The sequence below is a fragment of the Corylus avellana genome, chromosome 6 (assembly GCF_965113065.1).
Source record: "Corylus avellana chromosome 6, dhCorAvel1.hap1.2, whole genome shotgun sequence".
NCBI classification, from domain to species: domain Eukaryota; kingdom Viridiplantae; phylum Streptophyta; class Magnoliopsida; order Fagales; family Betulaceae; genus Corylus; species Corylus avellana.
In genome coordinates this window covers 4,066,636-4,085,763 of record NC_142495.1, presented here as the reverse complement: position 1 = coordinate 4,085,763, position 19,128 = coordinate 4,066,636, and the positions used below count along the sequence as shown (strand labels likewise).

The following is a 19,128-nucleotide window of genomic DNA, read 5'->3' as shown; positions in this document are numbered from 1 at the left end:
ATGGATTATATCTTTGTTTGAAAGAAAATATATATTGGAAAAGAAAAATGGATTTATCCTTCCTATTTCTGTATTTGATTTTTCAACGCTCACAAATCTTCTAAGAACCGCACACGTCAATTACCTGCAAAAAGAGCCAAGATAGAGAATTTAACACGCAGGCAGAGAGAGAGGGAGAGAGAGGGAGGGAGAATCAGAAGAGGGTGGTGGTGACTTTGATGATGTTTGAAGATGGAACTGTAGCAGAGAAAATGGAGACAGCCAAAACTTTCCTTACAGACAAAGCTCTCTCTCTCTATCTCTCCCTTTCTTAATGGGCCCAGCAATCCTACCCCCAACTGTCACGTATTCTTCCACTGTCAGCCAACAACATTGTAAAGCTTTCTCCTTTCTCTTTCACCACCGCACCACCACTTTTCTCAGTCTTTAATGGCTGCCTAATATTAGAAATTCTGCATAAAAAACTAATGGGTCGGTGCTAGATAAGCATTTGGGGCCTCTCTTTTTGGCTGTCACAAAGATACCCACATGGAAAAAGTCTTGTTTTAGTCAGGTTTTTCGCTGAATTTGCAGAAAACTCATCTTGATGTTTTGGAAAGCTTGATTTTTTTTTTTGGGTTCCTTAGTGGTGAATTGGGGTCTTTCTTGGTGCTTGAAGCTTTGACATTTGGTGGGGTATTGGGAAAAAGCTTTGGATTCTGACTTCGTAATTTGGAAAACGAGTAATTTTGGTGTTTCAGGGGCTATATTTTTGGGCGTCTTCCATGGTACATTGGAGAGAATTGGAATTTTTACTTTTCACACCATCTCTTGGCGTTCTAGCGGCTGAAGCATTTGCACTGAGTGAAGATTTTAAATAGGCTTGGGCAAAGAGAGAACGTGCAAATTACCAGAATCATCAGTCCAACTGCGTTAGAAACCCTCAAAGTTGGATTGAACTAGTGTTTATGAGATTTGAGTTTATCAGTTTCAAAAGGAGGTTTTTGTGTTCCTCAAGCTTCTGATCACAGTTTCCCACAGAGTTGGTCATTGAAATTGGAGGAGATATTGTGACCAATTTGCGATCACTAAAATTGGAGGAGATATATAGTTATTCTAAATGGTCTTTTCTTTGAGGGGAAGACCAGATTACCGGAATTTTGAGCTTTCGTGAAGTCTGTGAGGTGCTGTTTAAAGCTTATTGATATAAAAAGAAGGGTTTGATACCTTGCCATCCAAAGGAAGCTTTAGTGCCTTGAGCTTCACTCTGTTGAAAGCTTGAGGGGTTGATATTGGAATCTGATAATTCTTCTATAATATATTTTTCCGGCTGCATAGTTGTTCATCTCCTTGTTGAATTTAAGGACTCTAGATTCGAGGTACTTTGTTTATTCAACTCATTTCTTTACTATTATTTGCATTCATTGTACTCAAATCGACAACTAATAAGATTTAGTATGATCTTTTTGCATTTCATTGGTGGAGATCCGAAAAACTTCTGTTGTTCTACCATGATTTGCACTTCCAGTATAGTACTTCTACTTGAATCCAGTGTAATCCGAACATAAGAGCAAACACGACCGTAGTGTTTTGAGGAGGAGGTTTACTGATATTTATTTTAACTGCTTTTTCTTTTTTTTGTTCTTTTTTCTGTTTACCAGGTTTAATGTGGTCATTACTAGGGTGGAATTTTGATTGAACAAAGCCAAATAAGATTCAAGATTTTCTCATTCATTATGGCAAAGAAATCCCTGAGACGCCCTGTACGGTATGAAAAAGATCAGTCAGGCTGTATGTGGGGCTTGATCAGTATCTTTGATTTCCGCCAGGGTCGCTCTACTCGGAGGCTGCTTTCAGATAGGAAGCTTGGGAGCAGGCATGCTGTTGGTAAGAAGTTGGTTTACTATTCAGACTCTCAATAGATATATTTGAATAGAATGTCTCTGGATTGAACCAAATGCCACTTGTAACATGCAAGGCTTTCTCCAATACTATTTGTTAAAAACTTTGTTTGGACTAAGATGAAATGGAAAGTAGTTGTGTTCACGTGTGATGTCTGGATTTGTGTTCTTTTAGGCATTATTGCAAGACAATGTGTTTGAGTTAAACATGCCAATTTACATTGTTTTCACTCTGAATCATGATTGTAGATTAATTCTTACTAAATTTCTGTGAAACTCATTAAAAAGGCATTAATCCTCAGGACACCCTCGTAGGTGCTGGACATTCAATTGAGTTGAACATGTCAATTTCTTTCTGCAGGTGCTGGACATTCAGTGAATAAATTTGAGGTGTTGAGTAATTTGGATGGAAATCATCAGGGCACCCTCGTAAGTCTTTTCATTTCAGCCCCATATCCAAACTGATTGTGAAGTTAGTAACTTTAATGTTGCACTAGCTAGTGAAAATAAGTGATCAATGTACATATAATCCTGATGGCTGATGGTACTAAAATAATAAATGTTTCAGGATGGTGAAGAGAGCACGACAGCAATAGTGACAACTGATGCTGGTAAGCCTAGTATGAAGAAACTCATAGAAGAGGAGATGTTCATTGAGGAGGACCTGAAAAAGGAGAATATCAATGCTGAAGTAGAAACAAAACTGAGCAAGTCAGTACATGAAGGCTACATAAAGACAGAGCACAAAAGAACAAAAAAAACTCGCAAGAAAAGCCATGATATGGACAATCATGACTTGAGTGCTGCTAAAAACTTGGACTCTGAATGCTCTTGTATTCAGAATTCAGAGAAACAATCAGCAGACAATATAGATGGAATGATGGAAGAGTTCTGCCGCTGGGTCCATCAAAAGAGTTTAAATTATATGAAGCATGAACAGGATGATGAAGTTCAAGTGCAATCAAACCAGACACATTGTGATTTTGAGAGATTGAGCGAGGCAATCAAGGAGTTTATGAATCAGAAGTTTGTTAATGCAAAACATCTCAAAGAAAATGGGAAAATCCACCACACCAAAGAACTGATGGGTGCACGTGAGATTTTAAGCTCCGATGAGGAATTGTTTCTGAAATTAATACAAGATCCAAACTCTCTGTTGGCAAAATATGTTTTAAACTTGCAGGATGGTCTGGTAGAGAAAGCCAAAGAACCCAAGTCTCTTCCAGAATCCAACTTGCCAGAAGTGGCGCTTGGTAGTTTAAGACAATCTGAGGAGCTTGTCAATCGTAAGCAGCAGCGTAACTTCTTCAGGAGAAAGGTCAAGTCTCAGCAAAGAAACCCATCGAAGCTAATCGAGAATTCTGAAGCTCCTAATAGAATTGTTATTTTGAAGCCTGGACCGGTAGGCTTGCAGAATTCTGAAACTGAAAATGGTATTGGCTCATCACGAGAACCTCATTACATGGTTGGAGATAAAGGGTCTACTGAGAGAGTTGGTGCACACTTTTTTCTTGCTGAAATTAAAAGAAAGTTGAAAAGTGCCATGGGAAAGGAATGGCATGGAATCTCTACTATTGCTGTTTCTAATAATATTCCTCATAAACTTCAAAGTTTGGGAGATAGTGACAAAAGGATTAATAAGGAAGACACTGGGAAAATTTCTCCAAGTAAGGATCATTTTTATATGGAAAGAACTGTTAGACCTGCCATTGGTGCCAAGAAAGGAGACAAGACTGGCAAACTGAAAGATTCCGAAATAAGAATGGAACATGAAACTGATGGTTATCCCAATCAAAAGGTTTCTAATATCTACATTGAAGCCAAGAAACATCTCTCTGAGATGCTGAGCAACGGGGATGAAGTTGTAGATTTTTCAAGCAAACAGGTACCTAAAACCCTTGGGAGGATTCTCTCTCTTCCTGACTACAACTTGTCTCCCATTTCCAGTCCCGGAAGGGCCTGGGAGGACAAATTCGTAACTGCACAGATGAGGTTTTCTGCCTGTGGCAAAATTCAGAAGGTCAATTCAAACACATGGTCTCCCAAAAGAGAAAACAATGTCAGCCATCTAGGTCGGGCAACAGAAAACTTAGAGAGTCGGTCATCCATTTCTGACTGCCCTGACAAAAAAGTACAAGCTCTTGACTCAAATCCGGATATCTCAGATGATCGTGATAATGGAGTGGAAGGAACCTTTGTTTCCGTTAGTGATGAAATCAGTCCTGATGGTATTATTTTCTCAATTGTCCAATTTTTCGTTATTAGCATTGATATATTTTCTTAAGCTTGTTTTTGGATTCTTTGATGATTAGTCTTTCATTAATTTCTGCAGGTGTTGTAGAGATTGTAAAAGCGACTGAAATTGTAGTCCATGAAGAGATTAGTGTCTTGAATGCTCCTCCTGATCCAAGTAGCTCTTCAATTATCAGAGATGATCAAAATGCTGATACATCCGAAATTTGTGATGATAAAGAATATTGTGAAAGCTTGAAACAGGTTATATATCATAGAAGCCTATAGTTTTCCTGGGAATTGTAGGCATGAATTTTTAAATCCAATGTTCTTTTGTCTAAAGTTAGTAAACTCTAATTCCTAAATATCTCAAAATACTTATAAACAAGGGGATTACCGTTCCCAACTAAAAGTTCAGACTTGTAAATCCAAGCTCTATAACTCAACACTGCTACCGGTGGCACGACCACTACATTTGACAATTATCACCACCGACACTGCCACAACCACTATCACCACACACACTGCCACAGCCACTATCTGCTAACATGCTGCTGCTCACACCACCATTATAGCCATGTCCAACATTGCTTCCAACAACACAACTATCTTTACCACCAGCACTATAACTTCCGTAGTCATTGATACGGTCCTAAACAAGAACGCAGTAGCCACCTGCAACCATTTTTGCCACCATAACACTGCAATAGTTGCCACCATCACTGCCTTCATTGTCATTGCAGCCAATACCACAGTAGCTACCATCAGTTGCCCCTCTTCCATTTAAAATTATCCATTGTCATCGTACACCTACCTCTTTCAATAACCTTACAGCCACTGTCATCCTATACCAGCTTTGTTTCTATCTCTTAACAAAGCATTAGTTCTATTAAATTAAAAGATGCGTAGAATTTCTGAAAAGGAAGAAAATGAGAAAACTCTGGCAATTGAGATTGTTAGAATATCCACGTGTTAGTGGTAGGGTTGGTTTGGTAGTTGAATCCTACATGATGTAGTACTAATAAGGTGATATCCCAACATGTTGTATTAAACCTCATGTAGAGACTCGTCAAGATGTTATTGTTCAGCTCTCACATACCGATGCTCCCAACAGAGATTTTCTCTTAGATTTTAAGTCCTGAACCTTGATAACTCTTGACATCTTGAATTCCAAACACAAGAGGATGACCTCTCTGGTTTTTGTGTGGTGTAACTTTTGTGGTGTTCTGTTTTCTGTTAAATAGATTGAAACTTGTTTTAATATGAATGACATATATGTTCAGAGATGATGAATTCTGTTTGGAGCTAAGGCCAGGGGTGATGATTTACATGCTGCTGGTTTGCTTATCACCAATGTTTGGTTATTTACCAAAGAGCTTGTAGAGGAACATTATGATGCATTTGACAATAACAAAATTAATTTTACTAATCTATTAGAAGCTGAGCCAAAAGACACCTTATAACAGAAAGTTCTTCTGTGTCATCTCCATGTGTTTTCTTTTTGGTGGATTGGTCCTCCATGTCTATCACATTTATCCGAACAATTATTGGTCTTTTCACAGGAATCACATGAAGAGAAGCAAGTGCCATCTTCTCCATCAGCATCCCCCTCCATCTCCTTATTCAACAAGAAAGTTGAAAATCTAGAAAGTGCTATTGATATACCAGAGCGACCAAGTCCTGTATCTGTTCTTGAGCCACTATTCACAGAAGATGACATCAGCCCTACAAAGTCCATATCCCGATCTGGTATGCATTCATTTTGAGAGTTTATTGACTTGAAATTATTCACAATTCATACTGGATAATAGGCTAATGTCCATTAATTCACAATTCTTCAGTCGAGCTAGCAGTGCAACCACTGCAGCTTCAATTTGAAGAACCTGACTCAGCTGCTAATCAAGTTCACTGTGCTAAAACTTGTACGGAAGACAAGGAACTTATATTCGAATATATAAAAGCAGTGCTACAAGCCTCTGGATTGAACTGGGATGAATTTTGTGTGAAGTGCCTTACTTCAGACCAGCTTCTTGATGCATCATTGTGTGATGAGGTAGACTTCTTCTCCAACCAGCTCTGCTATGACCGGAAGCTCCTTTTTGACTGTGTTAACGAGGTTCTCGTGGAGGTTTGTCGGCACCATTTTGGTTGCTGCCCTTGGGTATCATTCGTAAAACCTAGCCTAAGGCCAGTTCCAAACATGAAAAATGCTACTCAAGAGGTTTGGGGAGGAGTGAATTGGCATCTTGTTCCTCTTCCTCTGCCTCGCACTTTAGACCAAATTGTCAGAAAAGACTTGGCAAGAGTGGGAGCATGGATGGATCTTTGTTTCGATGCGGACACTATTGGCGTTGAGATGGGTGAAGCCATTCTTGAAGACTTAATGGAAGACATAGTATTGAGCTGTGTACATAGAAGTGCAGAAAGTGAGTATACGGCTGATCCGTTGGAAAACAGCAGCAGCATCAACATGTAAAAGACAATCAACTTCTTTACGTCCATGCCACACATTGACCCAGCTTGTGTAGAGGTGGTAGGGAGGAGTCGCTTCTTGTCTATCAGGGAAAGGGATGACATTCACTAATTTGAGAGGGACCTTTGATCATATGATTTGACTTGGCTTCTTCTAACATGTCTACTGAAATCTGAAATCTTGTAGATATCTTACAATCTTCTGCATGTGAGCCCTCCTCCTAGGCGAAAATGATCAAAAGGAGGATCCCTCATTAGTGCAAGCACTGCCTGCAAGAATAAAAATAACGCCTGTTTTCTGTGGCAATTTTTCAAGTGTGAAATCTGGGTCAGTGTGCATTTCACCCAGTAAATAGAGGTTTTCCCGTTTTAGAGCTTGTTGAATTTTGTGGGTTGATGTAGTCGAGGGTGTGTTCTTTTGTTTGTTTGATTCCAATCATTCTTCCTTTTGTTTCACTTATCTTTATTTTGAGGGGTGTTTCTTTATTTTACCTGTTTTGGTGCTGTATTTACCAAAGTGTTGTGATTGTAACTAATTACTATAGCCTAAGAGGAGATATGAGTGACTTCACATTAGGAGTGTTGTATTCACCATACAAACAGAGTGCCATGTGATGGATTGTAGAAATTAATACATGAAAAATATGAAAAAATTGTTCCAGCTGGTTTTGGTTAATTCTAAAGATCCGGAATATTTCCAGTTGCTCATCCATATTGGAGATTGTTATACACTAGTGTCACCAATTTACTCAGAAATTATGCCAATTAACAGATTCGAAACTTGGTCTGTCTGATCATAAAATATTGAGGAAGCCCATAACATTTAATTTGCTATATTCTCAAGCACTGCCCTAAATTTCTCTGAATACTGAGGATCCCACAATTCTTTGGAACCTTCCAAACTTATCGGACCCTTTCTCAGACGCAGAGAGATTTTACTTCATCTACAGAGCCAGTTGGGACTTTCCATTTGGTATGATCCGATAAGAAACTTTCAGATTTTTGTAAATAGCTGGTAAGGTTAAGAAGAAATGCAACTACAGTTCATTAGCTTGCATAAATATATTAATAAATATGCACAAAGCAAAAACATTCCTCATGGCTATTTTACATAAAATTAATTTGTAGAGTCAATAGGTCCATAGAAGAAGTATATGACACAGAACAAAACAGACAGCAACCTCAACAACTCCAGATACACAACGGGAATTAGTTCTTTTTTTCAGTTGCCCGTAAAAATGCAGTCTTAGAATCTGCTGATCTTTTTCTTGTCAAACGCTCTAGTTCTGCTTTCTAAATCATCTTCATCTTCATCTTCATTATCACTTCCATCTCTACCAAATGGAATGGATACTTCGGCACTTTTGGTAGCTTTTCTTTTTCCAACGTTTAATTTGGCAAGGAGTTTCCTTTCAAGTGGGTTGTTTGAAGGTCCAACTTTGGCTCGACGTGAAACCTTTGCACCCAGTCCAAGCCTACAGGAAAATGTGAAGAATTGTGATAACTGGCTTACAAGTTACAATGTCACAATAATAGCTGTAACAGACAGTAAAGATGGTTGGACTGACCTCTTAGGTCGAGCCTCTGATTCTACTTCTGTTGGTTCATCCTCTGCAGCTTTGGTCATATTATTAACCCATTGTTCAGCCTGCATATCAGTAGATTGCCAAGCACAAAGAGGGTTACATTTTTTTTTTATAAGTTCGTTCAAAAAACAGGAGAAAACACCGGTTAAAAAAAATATGGAGACCTGACAAGAAATTACCACTTGCCAGACATTTTAGGAATATGAAAACTTAGTATTTTTCAGTGTTTAACATAAGCTCTTCGGATATTTTTTTCCCAAGATACTAGGCATGAGTTAATGAAAACATATTCCTAGAATTCTCTAACATACAGGTTTCCATCAAACAGATGAAATAAGTGAAATGGCCGGTGTCCCCTCCAGCAGTCACTTGAAATATGTATCAGTCTCACATTAGAATATTCACTTCAATGCAATTCAAAGAAGCAAAAACACAAATGCAATTAAGAACATCACTTGCTCATTGTTCACATTTCAAAAGTAAGGAACAATTACCAGTTTCAACCCCATATCCAGTTTAACAATTGGAGGACGACCATTTTTCTGCGGTGTCTCTGTAGTGCCCATTACAACTTCTTTGCCAGCCTAAACAAATTAATGTTCACAATCACAACCTATAGAGTCAAAATATGAGATATACATGTCTCTGTGTTTGTGTGTGTGTCATGGTATGGAAGAAAAGAACAAAAGAATAAGTGAAAAATAATAAGACAACTACAATAGCAGCAACATTCAAAAGCTGTCTATTATAATGATTTGCTAATCTCCCTTTAGGATACGAGATGCTCTAAAACGGGCTTTTTCATAAATTTACTGTCCCTAGTGACATTGGCCAGACAAAATTAAACCAATGCCTTGTTTTTTCTTTGAGTTTGAATCTTATTATCTTTGTTTTGCCACAAAAAATGGGGTTCGAAAAAGAAAAATACACATACACGTGACATCTTTCTACCATAGAATTTCCTTTTTCTACAAAGCACTAAACAATGTAAATCCATAATACCAATTTGTTTAACGGAGCCGCCGCACTCGATTCTTAGAATACGAAGTTCATACTCATCACATATATATTTTGTCGATATAGACTATATTCCCTCCAACTAGAAGTAAAAAATAGTTATGAGCTTATCATTGATTGTTCAGTAACTGTATCCTAAACTTCCAGCTTGGATGTTTGGGTTCTCCGTCAATAACATGAAAAACATCTTCCACTCTTGAGCCGTAAACCTATCGGTAATAAATCAATTCATTCACATAAGCTTCAAAAATACCCACAAACAAAAGCTTCAATTCATTTACCTTTTGGCTTTTGTGAAGTGGGTGGAGCTCGATTCCCTGCCCATGAAGGATATTGTCACAAAGAGAGAGAGAGAGAGAGAGAGAGATCAATCGTGGATTTTTCATAGAAAAAGACTATAGAAGAGCGGAGTGATACCTGGGTTGACGAGACGTGAGTTTCTCGGCCGTTGGTATTGAGGGGGAGATGCTCGCGTGACGGCGTGGCGACGGAGGCGCGCTCGTCGACCTGCTGTTTCCGCTGGGTAGCCCGTAGCCGGGAAAGAGACGTCTGCTTCAGAAAGAAAAGAGACTCCTGGCTTTTTCGTTAGACGGCGTTAAAAAGAAAACTAAGAAACATCTGTTAGGTAAGAAAAGAAACGACACAGTTTAGTATAATCGATGGGTATATGCGACGGGCTTTTTGCCTTTCACCATTCAACCCTCCTAAAATTATCAACACGCGAAACGAATGGGGAGGGCAAAATAGGGAGCAAAATTAGAAACAAATTAAATTAATATTATTATTTTGTTGATATTAACGAGATCGCCCTCCTTCTCCTTGGTTCCAACCTCCAAGTACAGACTACAGAACAGAGGTATCATAGTCATCATCAGCAACAACAAAAGCTAAAGAGTCAAAGCCCTCAAGCCCCGAGACCCTTCTTCTCCTTCACATGTCTCTCTAAGGTGCGGCTCTCGGAATCGCGCTTTTTGATGATGTGTTTAAGGTTAAAATTGTTCATTTGTACTTATCAAAAAAAAGAATGTTCATTACTTTAAATGTTTGAAATTTCAAGTTTTGACTATTCCAGGTATTGGGTTATGAAAAAAAAAATTCTTCTTTCTAAAAGATGATAGTACTCAATATGTATAGAGTTCAAAATTGTTAAGTTTCCCTCCGAAACACCATTTTGTCTTATCTCAAATGCAGGCAACTTTAAGTATAAATTGATGTAACCAGTAGCATACAGAAAGTTCCTGCATTTATGGTTATCTTGTTTATGCGACTGTCCATCCTTTAAGCTTTATATTTTATCCTGGCATTCTTGTGTGAATTAGGTGATAAATGGAGAATTAGGTGATAAATGGAAATTTCAAGATTCAACTTATATTCTGTAGCTGTTTTAGAAGTTCATTAACTCATTGACTATTATGCTTGAGGTCATATATTAGAATCCCTTTGTGTGGCATCCAATTTTGTCCCCTAATTTGTTATTTCTTTGGTATATTATTTGACTGTGTGAATTAGGTGGTAAACTCGCTTTTGTTGAACATAATATGGTGAGCATGCCTTTCAAATGATGTTTAGCTTTCACAGCTTCGAATAGCAGCTTGATGCTGGGAGCAGTATGCTGGTGATAGTTGGGAGAAATGCAAAGGTATCATGCTGCCAGCTGTACTAGTGCAGTTAATAACAGTGCAATAGGTGGGCCATCAGCTCGGGATACTGCCCGAGCTGATTCATCTTCATTGTCAGCTAACTTTGCCTTGAATCGTAGGTAAATGGGTTCCAGAAAATTAGCTGTCTTACACTCTTAGCTGTCTTACACTCTTTCTGCAGATAATGAACCCCTGTACCACCTACCTCACCCCAAGTTCTTTTATAATTATTTTTTCCTTTGAAAGCCAAATTATGACCATGTCCTTGCTAGTTTATGATATGATGAAGTTCCAATTAATAGTTGGTTGATCGTATGCAGAGAGTAGGTTATTGAGTGTCTCATGCCTGCTTGCTTTGTTATCATAATTAATTTACTTGTTATGCAATTTATCAATGGGTTTGTCAGGAAATGATGGGTTCTTTACTACATACATTTCCATTTTCGCAGGATCACATGCTAGTGGTAATTTTCTTTATACAGCTCCTTTTTTATTTACCATATAATAAACGATGATATATGGAGAAAGAGGAGCTTGTTCTCTAGTCTTTGTTTGTTATCAAAAGTTGACTTTCAGCAACTTTTTTCTCTTACTAAGAGAACTTTCTGAAACTATTTTTGTGATCTTGGGGTTTCATTTATTGGTAGTGGTGCATTAGATGTGCGCGAAATGTAGACACTTGGGCTCCTACTCTGCATTAAATAAGTAACAAAATTATTAAAAAAGTGAAAAGGGCCAAGACTCTAGCACACAGATAGTAAACAAGAGAAACCTAAGATAAAACCTTTAAAAGAAGAAGAAGAAGAAGAAAAAGAATCAAGAGCCCTAGATATAGCCATCAAATAGACTAGCAAGTGCAGGAATAAAAGTTTGAGATTATGAAGAGAAGCTTGACACCATCAAATGTTTGACTTCTTCTCTTTTGCCATGGACACCACATTAGGAATAATGGACATGGACATTATATCCTATAAACTTTTAGCTTTTCTACCTCCCTTCCATCTAGCTAATATCCCCCAACCACCATTTTGAGCACTAACCAAGAAAGCCCCGTTTGTTTCGGCGTAAAATCATTTTCAGAAAATGCCCTACTTTGGGGGTGTTTGGGCTACTGAAAATTTTGGTCAAACTAAAAGCATCTTCAGTTGACCAAGAAAATTAAGCTAAATGGGGCATAAATTGCTTTATGCTTTTCATTTTATAAATCATTTTCCGCTCCCTCTCGCTCACTGCACTTCCTTTGAGAACATTCTCTCTATGACACCCTCAGAAAATTAGTTCACATTAAGAAGATGAATTGTCCACATGGAGTGGGTGGATTATAAAGACGCTTAGATTCACTTACGACTTTCATCAATTTGTCATCATCCACACCACAATCTTGAATTTCTTGAACAGGGACATCACCAGCATCAATTAGCACCTGTGGGTCATTTAATTCTTTCCTTACATTTCGTATATTGTTATAGTTGTTTAGAGATTGAAGCATCCATACATGAATGGGATATAGATGTTCAATATTGTGCAGGTCTTGAATATGAAGTTTGAAAGAACTACTGAACTATGAATCTTAGAGGTTGACATGAAATTGGATGTGAATTTTTACTTTTATTTTCTTTTAAGTGAATATGTAGGTAGATGATTTTGGATTGTGTATTTTAAAGTACTGTACAAATGATCAAGCTTTAGAGTAGAAGTACTTTGGAATTTTTGACTGATTGTTTTCGAGGTATACAGGGAATAGTTTAGAAATGGAGAGAAAGCAGAGGCATTTGCGATTGCAGTTTCTGCATGTAAGTGTTCAATGATGTGAGCTATCTTTTATTTTATTTGTTATTGTTAGTATTTTTGTGATTCTGCAAGATAAATCTTTTTTTTCTAGGAAGAACAAAGGTCACAAACCCACTGGTCAACTAGTGCAAACAGCCAGGAATGCTGGGTATTCATCTGTTTTGGAAATGCTGAATGTCAAAGGTCCTGATAATTTGTGTCAAGAAGAGGTTGTTGAAATCATGGGTGAAACACCAAAAAAGGCGGTTGCTTCAAACAAGGTTGAAATCTTAGACATGTGAAAACTTTTTAAAGCTCCCTAACGATCCAATGAAAGCATGCTCCTGCTTTTTTCTCTTCAAGAAAACTTATTCCTATTGTCTTAGTTATTCCTTGCAATTTCTAGGATCCCTTTTAAATCTTGATGTTGCTTAGACAAGATTGGTCAAATAGAAGTTGTTTGTTTGTAATGGTTTGCAATTGATTTGTCAAATTTTACTTGTGAAAAATAGAGTTATCAATTTATCATTGACATTTTGTGCAGGTGGCCATCACAACTAACTCTATACAAGTTGAAGTGTGATAAAGAACCTTTAAATTCCCGGTAAACTCTGCAACAAAATAGCACCTGTGTTTTGGTGTATTAGTTGTTTTTCCTTTTCCACATAATTTTTTGAATTGAGAAGTTCACAGAGTAGTTATATTTCAATTTCTTATGCATTTTCGTTTTCCTTTGTTTTGAATTCATTAGATTTTGAACTAGCTTTTTGTAAAAATTGTTGGTTGTTGTGATATTTTGCGTCTGCATCTATCATTTATGGTGCTATAGTTCTGATCTCATGCTATATTTTTGTCACTAATTTAATCTCAGACTTGGGCCACCTGACTTTCACCCCCAAACTCCAAATTGCCATGAGGAGACTCTCACCCGAGACTATGTGCAATCTGGTTACAGGGAGACCATCAAAGGAATTGAGGTATACTTTTACTATCTACTAGATAAATTAATTAGTTTTCTAAGAGGGAGTATGTATAATTTGGATGTTATCACCATATTGAATTGTAAATGCATTTTTTGCTTGAATTTGTTGCTTTCAAACATTACTTAAGAAAAGAAACTGTTTTTCTGTTGTATACAATTAAAATCTTTTCCTGGTAGGGCTTTCTTTTTTCAGTCTAAGACATGCAATAGATGATATTTTTGGGCTAGTGTTCCTGTTCTCTACTATTTTATGAGAAGTCCTTGAAGAAAGTGTGATCAATATATTGTCCTCTTCCCGTTTTGAGGGGAGTGGCACCATCACTATAGCTGTTCCAATAAAAATGAAATTCCCTTGTAAGTTTGAAGCATGTGTTTCTGTATTTAAGTTTATTGCAATGGATTGTTAGAAATGAAGAAGATGATGCTACGAACCTTGTATATATGGAGAGTAGCATGGAATAGTTTGCATGTTTCAAATTTTTCTGAGTTTTTTGAATTATGTTCTTTCTCTATGATATAGGAGTTCTCTTTTATACTTCTTGTGTACTAGGGTTGCTCCCTTTTGCACTATGATTGAATATACATTACTTATCAAAGAAAAAAAAATTGCTATGGAGAATCTAGTCTTGCAAACTGTGCTTCGTAGAGGTCTTTCAAACTGTTCATATTTTAGATTTTTTTTTTTGTCAGTAGGTCATACAGAGTTATTACTATGTCCTGGTTTGTAGGAAGGTAAATGGCTTGTTTTCCAATGGATGACTAACAAAGTCGTGGGTGGTTTAAGAATTCTTGATTTTAAGGGTGAATACCATAAGATTCAAAGCCATGGAATTGTGGTGTTGGCCATGCATGTTTGCCTTCTAACATACTGTTGACAACAATCTCAATTCTTCTGTATTCTCCTTCGGTGGTTATTCTCTTGCTTGGTTTTACTTGCTGGGTGTGCTAGGAAACTAGCGAGATCTCATTAACTCAGGTTCAAGCTTCTACTAAGCCTTTTATCATCAAGTGCAAAGAGGTGAATCACTTAGGCTACTATAGAAGTCTATTTTCTCTTACTGAGCAACAAATTATTGCTACTATTCTTTTCCACCAGAATCTGTAGGCTCATGATTTGTGACTGTTTGCTCTTCTTTGCTGGCGATCAGAAAACGTCTCAGGGCCATCAATGAATCTCATCCTCAAAAACGGAAGGTGATGAGTTTACTTTCTCAATTATTATCGGCGTCTAGAAACAGCAGATTTAAGTCATTTCCTACTTGTTTGCTTTAAAATCCATGTTCATTTTGTAATGGTCTATCTTGGGAAAAATCATATTTAGCCCCTAGGTATTTGTCTGATTTCATTTTAGTCCCTAGTTGTTCAATTTCAATAATCAGGTCCTTAGGTTTTGCCTAGGTTTCAAATAAGTACTTCTGTAACTTTACTGTTAAAGTTAACGTTTCAACAATCAATGTCAACGCAACGTCAACATATTTGCCCTGTCAGTCAAGTTTGACATGCCACCCACACAGTAAGAAAAACACCCCGTGTGAAAAGACTTTCGGATGACGATAAGGAATGAGTTTGGACCTATGCATTGCGCAAAATCAGTACGGTAGAGAAACTCGTCTTTGGGGAGGACATTGAAGTTGCTTTGTCTTTGTGTTGATGCCATTGGTTTTGGTGCTGTCCACATAGCAGTTTCTAAGAGATGGACAGAGTCCCATTGAGCTGAGGATAATGTTGTTGCCGAGCACAAGTATCCAGCATTGAGGCGCAGCCATGGCTCCATGAGAACCGCCACACCAGCTTGGCCCAGAGCTCCTGCGAGAACTACCTTGCCTTCACCACTCCCTCCGCTTTCAGCTCCTGCTAGAATTGCTGGAGCTTGCTTGACAAGCTTCGCCTGATCAACGCTGATGCCAACCTCGAAGGCGAAGCTGTTCTTGAGGGGTAGTCGCAGAAAATTCTCAAGTGAGCTCATCAGCCACCTGATTGCCTTTAGGATAGCTGCATAAAATTCTTTTAGGGAAAGTCCAGAATAGTAGCCTGCGATCATCAATTAGGAAGACCAATGTTTGCTACACCACATGAATAGTCTAACTTGCGTTTAGTGGCAACCATTCAACTTTGATATTTTTGGGTTTTATTGGTATCAACTTCTGGTTTTCTGTCCAATCAATAACTTTTGTGCCAGATCATATTCACCAAAACAAAAAAACCTTGTAGATTTCAAAAAATCCATTTCCAAACTCGAAGTTTAATCATCCTATCAAAAGGGGAAAAAAAAAAAGAAAAAAAAAAAAGGGCAAAACCCAAAAAAGAAGTAAAATGAAAAATGCATGTATGGCAAAGTCACTAAGGAAATGCCTCAAAGTGGTAAAAGTAAGCATTAATCCCCAAAACTTCCAGTTTTGCTTTTGGCCTCCCATGAATCAAGTAGCCGAAAACAGCTTTGCCTCGGCGCTAGAGGCAAGTGTTTGGTTGCGGCAACAGGCTTACTTCGACCGGGCTCAGTTCGGCTAAGCTCTCCATGGACTTAATTCATCAGCACCAAAACCAATGGTGTCAATGCATGGAACCAAGTCCAAAGCAACTTCAATGTCCTTGCCAAAGACGGCTTTAGATTTCGCACATTGCATAGGTCCAAACTCATTCCTCAATGTCATCTGAAAGTCTTTTAGGCCGTTTTTTTAAAAAAAAAACCTGTGGATGATGTGGCAAACTTGACTGACATGGCAAATATGTTGATGCGATTTGACACTGAGCACGTTACATGTCAAATTTGACACGTGACATACGGAAAACATTATCTTTGACGAGTAAAATGTCATAGAGACCTATTTGAAACTTAGACAAAACCTAAAGACCTAATTATCGAAATTGAGAAGTTAGAGTTTAAATTGAAATTAGAACATAACTTAAGGGCTGAAAATGATGTTTCCCTTCTATCTTGCCTATTGAGGTTTCTCAGGCTTTGAAATCTTGCTATCAAACTTGACGGTAAATGATATTCTTACAATGACAGGCTGATCAGGTTTATGGTGTGCCTCTTTCTGATTCACAATTAGCTAAACCCGATGTCTTTCCTGTACAAAGACCATGTGTTGGAGACTTCCGGAAGAAATGGATTGAGGTATGTCTTCTATTATACCTCAATTCCATTGTGCCTGTGCTATTATAATTGATAACATTTAAGTCCTTTTTCCCCTTTTCATGATCAAGTATATTGTTCCCATCAGTTGGAAAATGTATGCTAGATTTTTATTTCAACAACTGGGTGAGAGCTAAAGCGTCAATATGCATATATAGCTAATACCACTTTGTTGTCGTATTACTAGCCTAGAAGCCACGTTGGTTTCCCTGCTGATTTGTCAGGTGTTAGAACTTGTGTAACAATGTGTTTTAATATTATTGACTTCTTTTGTCATGTTACATTTTTTTTATAAGTAATCGAAATTCATTAAAAACCAAAGTATACAACCCAAATACACATAAAGTATATAAGAGAAACACCTAACTAGAAAAAGAAAAAAGATCGAAAAAAAATTGTGAAGACTAAAAATATAAAGACTATCATAGGCAATTGTCCAGAGGAAAAAGGTTTTGAAGAAGAAAACCTTGTAATGGAACTTCTTGTTTTCTGCTCTCTCTCTCTCTCATGATTTCTCCTCTCCTCTCCCAAACTCCTCTCTTCCTCATCAAATCTTCGACCACCACACTCAATCAATCGGTGGAATTTTTTCATCGGAGCACCTCTCTGCCTCTGACCTTCTCTTCATCTTCCCTTTTTGCAAGACCTAAAGGTAAGCTTAATGTTTGGCTTTCCTGTGCTCGACAAACCTATGTTTCACTTTAATATTTTTCTTTCCTTTTCATTTTCGTTTTCCCCCCATCTATTTTGTGGTGTTTTCTTTTGTGATCTTGATTAATTTCATGTCAATGGTTGTGATGTGCGTGAGACTGGTTGAATATTAAAAAACCTATCATTGCTGTGATGCCCGGTTGTGAATGGGTATGTAACTCATGTCTCATGATATGACCACTCACACTTTCTTTAGATTGGTTCTCCAAATATTACTTATTTCTTGAGAGTTTTCATTTTTGCTTATTTAAAAGTTGAGTCATGTATTTAGGTCCATTGGGCTATCCTGTTTAATGGAGAGAAAGTATTGGTCAAAGTTTTGAGACCTGGACTTAATTCTGCAAATGAAGATTGGCAAGAGAAGCTTGAGATGGAAAGAATGAAGCATAATGGAGAGAAAGTATTGGTCAAAGTTCAGAGACCTGATCTTAATTCAGGAAGGGAAGATTGGCAAGAGAAGCTTGAGATAAGACAAATCAAGCTTGATATGGAAATTATGATAATGGATACAAGCGGCTTGACTCCGATACAACAAGAATATTTTCATTTACGCCAAATGGAAATTCTTGAGAATTGTCTAAATAGTCATCACCATTGGAATGTATTTCTTTAAGTGACCTAATCATGCCATTTTTGTATTGTGCTAGGATTCTGTCATTTCTTGTTTTCAAACATTTTTATTTTCTTGTTAAGGATTCATTTGTGTTTCTTTAGCATCTTGTTAAGTAAAACATGTGGATATTGAACCAACAACATATAATTTCAAATTCAAGTGTCTAGGGCTCATATCATATAAAATGAAATAATTTCATGCTTGAGTAAAAGTTCACATTTTTTCCTTTATAAACATTCTCGCAATAAAATTCCCATTTATTACTTGAACAACACCCCCAAACAATTCTTTTTTAGTTACCCTAGATATCCTCGTTCGTGCCTTCTAATGGGACTCTTGGCTTGCATCTTGTTGGAATGGGAATTACTCTCGTTCGAACGAGATCACTATTCATCGTCTTCTTTGATTTTCTTTCAACCATGCTTCGATTTTTCCTCAACTTTTCACCTCCCCAATGGCCAATGGCTAGACACCAAATCTACTCTCCTTCACCTTCCCAACACATTTTTATACTCCATAATCAAGTTTCTTCTTTTTCCCCTCTTTCTCTCCCTTTTCTCTTTTCTCTGGGAGCTGGATCTTGTGGGAAATGAAGGGGAAGGTGGCTGAAGCCTTAAAATTGCCCTTTGCTGTTAAAATTTCAACCCACTTTGCTGGATCTACCCTTCTTGCAAGTTACTCTGAGGCGTTTTTGTATTTATGACTGTCCATGACTCGTCTCTTTACGTGGTATTGTGTTATTTCTTAGATTTGGTTTTTCTTTTCAGTTATTTATGTTGTTTTGTTCTTTTTCGTGCCTATTTAAAAAATGGAACATTTGTTATTTAAATATGTTATATGTATAAGAAAAAACCCCGAATTTGTCTTTTGCCCAAAAGGTAACACACACAAAATCTCAAGTACAAATACCCTTTTGAGTTCGATCCTAGCTGCTACAAAGAAAGGTGCTTGTTCAGAAGAAAGAGAAAATGCATGATTTTTGTTGTTGTTTAAGGATGTATACACAACGGTTCTTAGATTTGTTTTTTTGTTCAAAAGCTACCACACACGTGCTCTTATGTGCAAATGTGTTATAAAACTATAACTAGT

At 37.4% G+C, this 19,128-nt stretch overlaps 3 protein-coding genes across 4 annotated transcripts; 2 read left to right on the top strand and 1 right to left on the bottom strand.

Moving 5' to 3' along the window:
- Positions 1-151: 151 nt before the first annotated feature.
- On the top strand, positions 152-7,260 carry TRM15 (GPI-anchored adhesin-like protein, putative (DUF3741)). Its single transcript, XM_059600564.2, has 7 exons — positions 152-1,358; positions 1,641-1,866; positions 2,242-2,309; positions 2,449-4,108; positions 4,213-4,376; positions 5,675-5,861; positions 5,954-7,260. The coding sequence occupies exons 2-7, from the start codon at positions 1,716-1,718 to the stop codon at positions 6,586-6,588; spliced, it is 2,865 nt and encodes a 954-aa protein (XP_059456547.1). The 5' UTR covers positions 152-1,358; positions 1,641-1,715; the 3' UTR covers positions 6,589-7,260.
- A 405-nt stretch (positions 7,261-7,665) lies between these two features.
- LOC132186241 (pre-mRNA-splicing factor CWC22-like protein (DUF3245)) lies at positions 7,666-9,772 on the bottom strand. The gene is made up of 5 exons (XM_059600118.1): positions 9,605-9,772; positions 9,469-9,504; positions 8,665-8,754; positions 8,153-8,232; positions 7,666-8,059 (listed from the first exon to the last, which is right to left on the bottom strand). The coding sequence occupies exons 3-5, from the start codon at positions 8,734-8,736 to the stop codon at positions 7,831-7,833; spliced, it is 381 nt and encodes a 126-aa protein (XP_059456101.1). The 5' UTR covers positions 8,737-8,754; positions 9,469-9,504; positions 9,605-9,772; the 3' UTR covers positions 7,666-7,830.
- A 229-nt stretch (positions 9,773-10,001) lies between these two features.
- On the top strand, positions 10,002-18,118 carry LOC132186239 (uncharacterized). Of its 2 annotated transcripts, XR_015912738.1 has the most exons (10): positions 10,002-10,134; positions 10,697-10,946; positions 12,565-12,620; positions 12,710-12,878; positions 13,142-13,201; positions 13,469-13,574; positions 14,529-14,597; positions 14,728-14,773; positions 16,590-16,697; positions 17,698-18,118. XR_015912738.1 is itself a non-coding variant. In XM_088517921.1 (9 exons), exons 6-9 carry the CDS (start codon positions 13,510-13,512, stop codon positions 18,037-18,039), a joined length of 561 nt encoding a protein of 186 aa, XP_088374047.1. In that variant the 5' UTR covers positions 10,002-10,134; positions 10,697-10,946; positions 12,565-12,620; positions 12,710-12,878; positions 13,142-13,201; positions 13,469-13,509; the 3' UTR covers positions 18,040-18,118. The 2 variants fall into 2 exon arrangements, 1 of the variants encoding a protein (XP_088374047.1); XM_088517921.1 differs by lacking the exon at positions 14,529-14,597.
- The last annotated feature ends 1,010 nt before the right edge of the window (positions 18,119-19,128 follow it).

Excerpts from the sequence above, each read along its gene's own strand:
- TRM15 (XM_059600564.2), top strand. The coding sequence starts at position 1,716 with ATGGCAAAGAAATCCCTGAGACGCCCTGTACGGTATGAAAAAGATCAG. Across the intron at positions 1,867-2,241 it reads TGGGAGCAGGCATGCTGTTG|GTGCTGGACATTCAGTGAAT; the intron begins GTAAGAAGTTGG and ends TTCTTTCTGCAG. Across the intron at positions 4,109-4,212 it reads TGATGAAATCAGTCCTGATG|GTGTTGTAGAGATTGTAAAA; the intron begins GTATTATTTTCT and ends TAATTTCTGCAG.
- LOC132186241 (XM_059600118.1), bottom strand. The coding sequence starts at position 8,736 with ATGGGCACTACAGAGACACCGCAGAAAAATGGTCGTCCTCCAATTGTT. Across the intron at positions 8,233-8,664 it reads TGGATATGGGGTTGAAACTG|GCTGAACAATGGGTTAATAA; the intron begins GTAATTGTTCCT and ends ACTGATATGCAG. Across the intron at positions 8,060-8,152 it reads TCAGAGGCTCGACCTAAGAG|GCTTGGACTGGGTGCAAAGG; the intron begins GTCAGTCCAACC and ends ATTTTCCTGTAG.
- LOC132186239 (XM_088517921.1), top strand. The coding sequence starts at position 13,510 with ATGAGGAGACTCTCACCCGAGACTATGTGCAATCTGGTTACAGGGAGA. Across the intron at positions 13,575-14,727 it reads AGACCATCAAAGGAATTGAG|AAAACGTCTCAGGGCCATCA; the intron begins GTATACTTTTAC and ends GCTGGCGATCAG. Across the intron at positions 16,698-17,697 it reads TCCGGAAGAAATGGATTGAG|GTCCATTGGGCTATCCTGTT; the intron begins GTATGTCTTCTA and ends TCATGTATTTAG.